The sequence below is a fragment of the Rissa tridactyla genome, chromosome 2 (assembly GCF_028500815.1).
Source record: "Rissa tridactyla isolate bRisTri1 chromosome 2, bRisTri1.patW.cur.20221130, whole genome shotgun sequence".
NCBI classification, from domain to species: Eukaryota; Metazoa; Chordata; class Aves; order Charadriiformes; family Laridae; genus Rissa; species Rissa tridactyla.
This window is the reverse complement of record NC_071467.1, coordinates 44,682,362-44,692,265: the sequence shown is the minus strand read 5'-3', so window position 1 is coordinate 44,692,265 and position 9,904 is coordinate 44,682,362. Positions and strand designations below refer to the sequence as shown.

The following is a 9,904-nucleotide window of genomic DNA, read 5'->3' as shown; positions in this document are numbered from 1 at the left end:
TTTAATAAGCCTCAAGTAAAAAGAAAAAAAAAGGATGAACTACTGGCAGGATATAGAGACTTGAAATGAACCCTTACTAAGCAGTGCTGAGCAATGAAAGGTAACCTAAAAGCAATGTGTAAAAGTCAAGGTGCCAACAGGCATGCATTGCTCCTGAAGATGAGAGCAAAACTGCTAGTGACACAACAGTAAATGTTATGCCAAAAACCATATCAAATTTATCAAATATTGTTACAAAAGTTGTAAACGGCATGACTCAAAGCAGTCATGGAACACAGAGCAGGACAGCTTGTCCAGCCAGCCTAGCTGTTGTAGAATCATGGAATTGGTTTGGCTGGAAGAGACTTTTAAGATCATCAAGCCCAACTGTTAACCTAGCACTGCAAAAACCACCACTAAACCATGTCCCTCAGCACAAGACCTACATGTCTTTTAAATACCTCCAGGGACGGGGACTCAACCACTTCCCTGGCCAGCGTCTTCCAATGCTTGATAACCTTTTCAGTGTCAATATTTTTTCCTAATATGAAGTCTTAACTTCCCTTGGCACAACTTGAGGCCATTTATTCTTGTCCTAGCGCATGTTATTTGGGAGAAGAGACTAACCCCCACCTCTCTACAACCTCCCTTCAGGTAGTTGTAGAGAGCCATAAGGTCTCCCCTGAGCGTCCTTTTCTCCAACCCCAGATCCCTCAGCTACTCCTTGTTAAACTTGTGCTTTAGACCCCTCACGGGCTTTGTTGCCTTTCTCTGGACATGCTCCAGGAGGATAATGACCTCCCTTGTCCTGCCGGCCACATTATTTCTGATACAAGACAGAACGCTGTTGGCCTGCTTCGCCTGGACACACTGCTGGCTCGTATTCAGCCAGCTGTCAACCCATACCCCCACGTCCTTTTCCAATGGGCAGCTTCCCAGCCACTCTCCTGTAGCACTGCATGGGGTTGTTGTGACCCAAGTGCAGGATCCGGCACTTGGCCTTGTGGAACCTCACACCGTTGGCCTCGGCCCAGCGCCCCAGCCTGTCCAGATCCCTCTGCAGAGCCTTCCTACCCTCAAGCACATCAACACTGATGCCCAGCTTGGTGTCATCTGCAAACTTACTGAAGGTGCACTCGATCCCCTCGTCCGCATCGTTGATAAAGATATTAAAAAGAGAGGAGGCCCCCGGGGGGAGCCCTGGGGAACACCATTTGTGACCGGTCGCCAACTGGATGTAACTCCATTCACCACACCTCCTTGGGCCCGGCCAGCCAGCCAGCCAGCTTATTACCCAGCGAAGCCTATGGCCGTCCAAAGCCATGAGCAAAATGCTCCCTGGCTCTGTGGCAGCTGAGCTGTCAGCATCCTATGCCTGCATTCCCCCCCAAAGTGATGCCCGGACACTCACGGACGCAGCGTCTCTGTGTTAAACAAGTGATTTATTGCCGTCTTAGCACAGGGCAAAGCTCCCCAGGGGCATGGACTCATTTCTGCAGCAGCAGCTTCCCCGGGAGCTGACCCCGTGCCTGAAGAACTGTGCCTCGGCCACAGCACAGCTCTCTGGCCACGACCTGCTGCCGGTAACGGTGGTCTCTGCTTACTCCCAGCTCAGGAAGGCGTACGAGTCTCCTTGCTTCACTCCAAACGTCATCTCAATGAGGACGGTACTGTGGGAAGCGAGTGTCAGCTGGAGCTTGCAGGAGTGCCTGGCGGGCAGCACTGCTAGACGGCAGTTTGTGGACGGCGCCATAAGCGCCCAGGCGTGTTTCACCACTATCTGGAGCCAGCGTGCGGTTCTCTCCATGTCTAGGTAGGGGCCGGTGCAGAGGGTGCGCAGGGGGCTGGGACCCTGTTTTTGCCTCAGCTCCTCCTGGGGGTGGTGGAGGAAGCAGAGCATGTCCTCCGCCAGCGGCTCCCTCATGCAGGTGCACTGCAGCTCTACGCGGAGGCTGGACTTCCTTGCCGGCGTCTCCTCGGTGGCGGTGGCCATCTCCAAGTGGAAGGCGTGCCCAGGGGGAGGCTTCAGGGGCACGAGCAGGCGGTAGGTGGCATCCTGCTCACAGGGACTCCAACCTCGCAAGGTGCTGCCCACCCCGATGACTGGCATCAGTCGTGGCATGAAGCTGTTCCTGGAGAGTTTTTGGCAGACACGGAGAAGTTCATCCACCAGTTCCTCCACCATCGTGAAGGATTCTGACAGGTCCAGGAGGCGCTTGGCCGAAATGGTGTGCGCATCCAGGGCAACACTGGGTCTGTCTTCCGCCTTCTCCTCCTTGTCAGCCGTGTCTCTGGAAGTGCCCTCCTTGCTGCTGCTGCCTGGCTGGTGCGTCCATCTCCTCAGCCAGCAGCAGAGCCCAAAGAGCAGGACCAGGAGTGCAGCAGTGGCCCAGAACTGCCACTGCTGCAAGGCAGCAAAGAGCCGGGCTCCCCAGGCAAGGGCGCCCAGCTCCAGCTCCCGCAGCACCCGAGTCATGCGCTGGCTCAGGTGCTCCTCACGCTGCTGCTCGCGCTCTCGCGTGGCCTCGTCCAGCTGCTCACCAGCAACCAGCCAGCGCTGGACGACGCTTTGCACAAGCAGGGCAAGCGACAACGACATTGTGGCAGCCATGGCCTGCAGGAGGAGGGAGAGAAGGGGTTCAGTGGGGCCGGGAGGGAGGGAGGGAGAGGGCAGTGGGGGGAGCAGGGACGGGAGCCGCAGGGAGCTGGGGGCAGGTAGGAGTCGGGGCGAGGCAGCGGGGAGGCAGCAAGGCCTGCGCCCAGCCCCACCGGTGGCACCATGCCTGGCCCAAGGCGCTGCCGGCAGTGGCCGGGCCCTCGATGCTGGGTGAGAACCCACCCCCCCGCCCCGGGGTCCGGAGTTTCTTCCCCGGCCCTGGTCCAGCCCAGCCTCCCCCCGCCAGCCCACTCACTGCTCTCCTGTGCCGTACTGGGGCAGCGCTGCCCGCTGGCGCCCTTTATAGCTCCCCCCATTGTCACCCGTCCCCTGTGGTGTCCCAGGCAATGCAGAGCATCAGAGGCATGGCCGGCAACCGGCCCCGCCCTCGGGACCCCCCTGGCTCAGCGACTCCCCGCTGCCCTGGGGTACTGGTTAAGAGGTCACTTTCTTCACAGGAGCTTGCGTGGGGCTCTGCTGTGGATCGATTCTCATCTGCTTGCCCATGGCAATCTCCTAACTGTAGCATAGCCTGAGTTGGAAGGGAGCCACGAGGATCATGGAGTCCAGACCCTGACTCCACGCTGGGCAACCTTAAAGATCAATCGTAGAACCAGAGAAGCACACACTCATTTAGGGCAGTAAAGACCCTTAAGATCCTCGAGTCCAACCGCAAGCCCTCAGGGGCTGGCGGCTTGGGCTCAAAGCGTTGTAGTAAGTGGGGTTCCATCAGGCTGGTACCAGTCACGAGCAAGCAGGGTTTCCCAGGGCTCGATTTTAGGGCCAGTGCTCTTGCATGTTTCTCTAAATGATCTGGATGCAGGAATGGAATGTTCATTGAGTAAGTTTGCCGATGCTAGTAAAGTAGGAGGAGCTGTGGACTCCGTCGAGGGTAGAGAGGTCTTCCAGAGAGGTTGGGACAGAGCAGAGAGCTGGGCAATCCCCAACCGTACGAAATTTAACAAGAGCAAGTGCAGGATTCTCCACCTGGGATGGGGTCATCCTGGTTATACATACAAACTGGGGGATGAGAGGCCGGAGAGCAGCCGTGGGGCAAGAGATGATGTCTGAGGTGATGAGGTCTGAGTTGATGGCAAGTTGAATCTAGAAGAGAATCATAGAATTGTTTTGGTTGGAAGAGACCTTTGAGATGCTTTAAGAGCCTAACCATCAACCTAACTCTGCCAGCCATGTCCCTGAGCAGCACATCTACACGTCTTTTAAATACCTCCAGGGACGGGGACTCAACAGCTTCCCTGGGCAGCCTCACTCTGCAGAGCCTTCCTACCCTCAAGCTGTTGAACAGTCTCACCCAACTTGATGTCATCTGCAGACTCACTGACGGTGCACTCAATCCCCTCGTCCAGATCATTGAAAAAGATATTAAACAGAACCAGCTTCAATACTGACCCCGGGGAACACTACTTGTTACCGGCCACCAGCTGCATTTGACTCCATTCACAACTTTTTGGGCAACATAGCAAAACGCAGCAGGGCCAGTCAGGAACCAGCAACAGCATTTTAACATGGTTCATGGGGCAGCTTACTTAATTCCGGCCTTCTGATGAAGGGATGAGTCCACCAAAACCACCAGCCGTCAGTCTCCCACTTGTTCAGAAGGAACATGTGATGACACAGTGAGGTACTTCAGGGTGTTCATAAATGGCAGTTAACACAGGAGTATAAATACTTTGAAATTTGAAAATGATGTATTAAGTATTAATTTCTTATAGCTGATTTTTACAATACGCAGACTGGAATGCCATTGCAGCTGATGCTTAGGGAGTAAAATTACAGGCTTTTGTTACTGATATGTTAATGTGGATCTCATCTTCTTCTATGTGAGAAAAGAGATACTCTATTCTAGAAGTCACTTACTCTCTAGGTCCATAAGAATCTGATTTTCCCTTTCCATGAGTATTTATGCAGTTGCAGATAGTAGAGGTGGAAGACTGAAGACAGTGGGGCCCAGTCAGACTATATTTCATTTTAAGCAGAGATAATTAGTATGCCTGATTTGCTGCTAATGTGTTCCAGTTGTTATCACAGGTGCTTGTAGATGTTATCACAAGTGTTTGTAGGTGCCATACACAGCCAGTGTAGTTTCTGGGTACGATGAGAAAATGTTGAATTCACGGAAGACTTCACAGCATCTAAAATTCATTACCTTTATTAATGGCAATTAATTATCCTTTGTTACAGGATCCTTGTTCAAGAGGTCCTATACACATTGTAAGATTTGTATGGAAAACCAGTATCTTTAAAAATTCCTATGAAATAAATGTTAATCTGGGCCCATAATTTTTACATTTTTTTTCCTTATTTGTTTAATGTTATTTTTTCTAAGTCATAGGCTGATTTTTCATACAGGAAGAAAATCACTGGTAACAATCAAAATAAAAACTGAACACCAAAATGTGCCAGTTCTCTAAAAAAGGCTGAAATGGCTGACTATTGGGGAACTGCACTTAATTATGGTAGGTTATAACACAGCACTTTGGGAAGAGCATACCTTCATTAGCATAACCCCCGTAAAGCAGGGGATTAATTTACCCCTGTAAATTAAACAACTTATTGTCTCAGCATGTATAATAATATTCTGCAAGCCATCACCAGCTGTAATTCTCAAGTCTGTAAAACAGATAGGAGATAAGTCAACACTAAGGTACGTAACTGTTCAATAGGCAACTTGTTTCTGTATGTTTTAGCTGAATCTGAGCCGGTGGGTTGCCAGATCTGCATAGACTGGGATGAAATGAGAAGTTTACTTTCTGGTTTACACCTCTTAAAATCTGTTCTCTGAATCTTTTTTTTTTTTAAAAAAAAAAAAAAAAAACACTTTATTGTTATTTGCTTTCTTGTTTAAGGCATAAAGAAGGGGGGATAGCTGAAGAGTCAGTCCTCTGGCTTGGAATTACACCAGACCACCTGGCACAATCCCAAGCCTCTCTGCCCTCAGGACACTTAAACAGCAGCAACTGAGCAGAGAAGAAGGGAAAAAAAAAGTACAGAAGACTCATGAAAACAGTAAATGTGATGAGACTTAGAACACAGTGAATTATTAGCTGCAAATTAATCTTATCCAAAGGTCAGAGCAATCCTACTGTTTGTAGATCACGTGAAAATTGATTCCAGTTTCTGTCAATTTATTATTCTACATATTCACTGAATAAGCCAGATCATTTATTTTCTCCTAATGCAATTTTGTCTTTTTGACTTCTCATTACATGTGGGGTCTGACCTGGACAGAACAGCAGCTTCATCAGAAGCAGATTGACGTTTGGTGTCAGCAGCCTCTTTGACCATAAGTAGCTACTTGTGCTGTCATAAAGACCTTAGGCATAAACCTGTATGAAATGGCCATTCTTAGTTTGTCCTATGTTTACAAATGGAGAGGTAAAATATATATGAATCAAAACATGGTCCATAGTTCAAAGGAATACTTGCAATAGTGTTTTTTCAATAACGTAATAACCTGTTTTACTAACAGACAAAACTGAAAAAAATATCAGGTCAGAAGAAGCATTAAATTATGGATATATGTATTTATTTACACATAGTGACATTATAAGGAAGTTATTTGGTTCTTAAAAGTAAAAAATAACACTTAGAATGTAAAAAGAAAGCTCAATTTAGGATTGACAATGTCAGTTTTCCCTATTTACTTGTGTTATGAATACAAATTAATACAGTTTCTCTCTGCCCCAATTAAAACATCCATATTTTCCTGAAGACCTCTCTTCTTCCTGACAGAAAGAAGAGTTAAAATTTAAAGTATTTTCTTCTAATTGTCAAGTACTGAAAAACCGACTTAAAACCCCCTTATTTTTAATTGCGGGTAGAGGGAAGGAAACCCTCCAAAAAATTTTGTTGGAAGTCTTAATTTGAATTATATGACTTTTTAAAACATAATCATTTCATATATTAAAAATGCACATTGTTGGGAACCCTTTAATACTGCATGGCATATATTGTCTGCTGCATAGAGCTTACCCTCATTTAATGTAGGAGTCAGAGATGTGGTGGATGAAGGTGGAGGAAAGGGAAGGAAAGTACACCCACTTATGAAAGGAGTTGGAATAGGACCCAAGAGGGCTGATTTATACTCTTGTCACCTTTACAGGTTTGGGGGTTTTTTACGTGTGACTGAGACCAAGAAAAGCATTTAAGTGAAGGACTGCACTGAATCTACATGGGCAGACATGACTCTACTTCTTGTACTTTTCTGCACAGTAACTGATTAGGTCGGACCTTTTACCAAATACAAGCACTATGCAGATTGCATGTATGGCATTGACAGTCAAAAGCTATCACTTTTCAGGGTTTATAAACCACATGTAATTGTCTTACCTAAGCATATGCGTCAGAGAGAATTTCCACATGCTTTCAGTATCATCCCACATAAAGTGCAAGAAGAACAATAAATCAAAGGACCAGCTCTACAGATACTACCTGAAGTGTGGCTTCTTGTATTCGCAGAGACTGCTTCAGGATATGAAGCTGATTTCATTTGATAACTAGGTGTTGCAGCACAGGACTGGAAAAACAAGGCTTACCAGCAGTAAAATCAGAGAAGCAGGCAAAAACCAGATGCAGAAATCCCTGCTGTACACATTTTTAATTTGCTAGTTTAAGAGATGGGATCTTCCAGACAACGCAGTGCAGTCCTACACATTTGTACAAGAGCCTGGGAATAGAAATACTCCTGCAGCAGAAAGATAGCAGTTATTTTCCTTTGATAGAAATTTTTATCTTCTAAACACACTGGGGAAGAAATCCCCAAAGTCAAATAAACAAAAAGCTATTTACCATTTAGACTTATCAGTGTTTACCTGTAACATCATGTGGTCTGGTTTATTTCCCATTCCACAGAGCACTACTGCTTTGTGGCAGCCCGGACTGCCAGCGCAACTTTTCTGCCTTCACACTTTGGACACATAACATCTGACTCTTATTAGAAGCATTTTTTTTTTTGGACTCTGCCTATACAGGATAAAAATTATAATGAAAGGAATAAAACTGGTTTCTTTTCTTAAAAACATCTTACTACCTTGAAAGTACCATTAGACACAGCTTTGTATGGGGTGCTCTTTTCCTGAAATCACTGCCTAAAGGTTACCGTGTGGAACAGAGAAACTTTAAATTAAATAGTTATATGTATTTTGGAGTTGAATTACTAACAAACCTTTGAGAATTGAACTTCAGAGTAGATTCTTGTTATTCAGTAAATCAAATACATCTATGATAAGTCTGTCAATATTTTCAGCTTATGCTTTCTGTAAACCAATCCAACTATTCTTCCAAGGTTGTATGAAAAATACTTGCAGTCAGAATTACTGAATAACTTTATTGAAATGCTTAAACATTATTAAATTTGTATGCCTTTACCTGCATCAGGACTGTAGATATTTTTTGAGCAAAATGTATGAAGCATTCACTTCTATGCTTTCTTGAGCCACCACAATATATAACATTCTTTTATGATCTCTTTACAGGGCAGTCTGGACTTGAAATATAAAAGATGCTGCTCTACTGATCTTTATAATCCACTTCCATCTCAAGAATTTACATTTGTTACATGCAACTTCCTCCTCTCGCTTATTTGTAACCTAGTAAAGGCATCACATAAATGAAAGCTAGTTTATTTTTCCCAGATGCATCAGTAGGTAAAATAAAAGATATTATCTACCCGAATAAGCTCTGTTATATCCTTAGACCATCATGACCACAACATCCTATTTTATTTTAACAACTACAGTCAACTGGTAAAAATAAATGTTGTTTACTTCTGTTCTACAATGACACCTTGAGGTGTAGAGCCAGTTCTGGTGAAGGAAATGAAAGTCTTCTCTTCTGTAACTCTAAAAAAACCCGAACAGCTGCTTTAAAAATGTATTCAGTTCTCACAGAATTCATATTGCCCAAAGCTAAGATAAGCTGGCCTGCTCAAATCCCTGATATTTTGACAATACTACTTCTTGGTTTCTTTTAATATTTATATTTCTTAATGAAAATTAATCACGCTTCATTCAAAGCAGCAGGCTTATATAAAGTTGAATGCTAGTTGAAATTATTCTTTGCTGTAATGTTAATGTTTAGACAGCTCTTAATGCTTCACGGTGGTAAGCACCACATCACTTACCCATAGTATCCAGAGAGTGTAGGTAGGAATTTGGTGTTAACTCCGTGGACTCCCCCTACCCCATTCCTTCCAGTTTTATGGTGAAACACAGCTGTGACACGAATTTGTCACCAAAGTTCTTACGAAGTAGGGATCACTTACTACAGAATGCGGCAAACTCCTGGTGCGCTTTTCAGTGAGATATGGCCACTTTTTGTGCCAGGATAAGACTAAGCCCTACCGAACAGAAAAAGGTTTCTAGAGGGTTAAACCCAGAACTAGTTCACCCACGTGGGGTGGAGAGGGGCAGTGGCAGGAAAATAAGTGCCAGTGTTGACCGAAAAGAAGGAATGGGAAAGGATAGAGGAACAGGCAAAAGGACCACACTTCTGAGTGTCAGCACACTGTTTATATCAGCTTAGCTCTACGGGCAAAAGAGCATTCCTGGGTGAGCAACAGATGGCAAGTGCTGGAGGACTGCTCTTTGCTGAAGTACGACAACAGTTCATGCTCAACACTGGCTAGAGAAAGATGTATTTTGAATCGTGGATCAGGTTCTATTTTCTCTTATCCCAGTACAAACATGCAATTTCGTAGATAATAAAGCACAATTCATGTATATATGAAACTGAGGAGTAATTCTTAGGGTAAAAAGTCAAGTAGCTCAGCCATCCAAATAATATTTTGAGGTTCTAGCTTTGTCTTAGCTGCACTTGCGTCAATTTTTGTTGGGCCTCAGATACCCACTTTTAAAACTAAGTTGATGTTTTATACTTTACCATTTTGTTAGGAGTATAAAAAAAATCTTTCTTAAAAATAAAACAAAAAGAAAAAAAAAAGAAATGGACCAATATTTTAATGTCTTATGTCAAAGACTGAAGGAAAAATCTAGGGTCTGACACATGCAAACTGAGACCAACTTGTAAAGACTATTTAGGTGTTAATCACGAAGTACTAGTAACAGTCCAGATGACAAATACCTGCTGACAAACAGGGTTTGAAAACCCTTCACTTTGTATTTCAAGTGTCCATGCAAGCTTAGTAGGAAACTCATGACAAAATCTACTGACACTTCTGGAGCAATGGTATAGAGGACCAAAACTCCAGCAGTTCAGATACCTTTCGAATGGGGCCCTGAAGTTGACAGT

At 45.0% G+C, this 9,904-nt stretch overlaps 1 protein-coding gene across 1 annotated transcript; it reads right to left on the bottom strand.

Annotated features, from left to right (window-relative positions):
* Nucleotides 1–1,461: 1,461 nt before the first annotated feature.
* Nucleotides 1,462–2,520, bottom strand: LOC128905918 (inositol 1,4,5-trisphosphate receptor-interacting protein-like 1). The gene has a single exon (XM_054192567.1). The coding sequence runs from the start codon at nt 2,453–2,455 to the stop codon at nt 1,580–1,582; it is 876 nt and encodes a 291-aa protein (XP_054048542.1). The 5' UTR covers nt 2,456–2,520; the 3' UTR covers nt 1,462–1,579.
* Nucleotides 2,521–9,904: the final 7,384 nt, after the last annotated feature.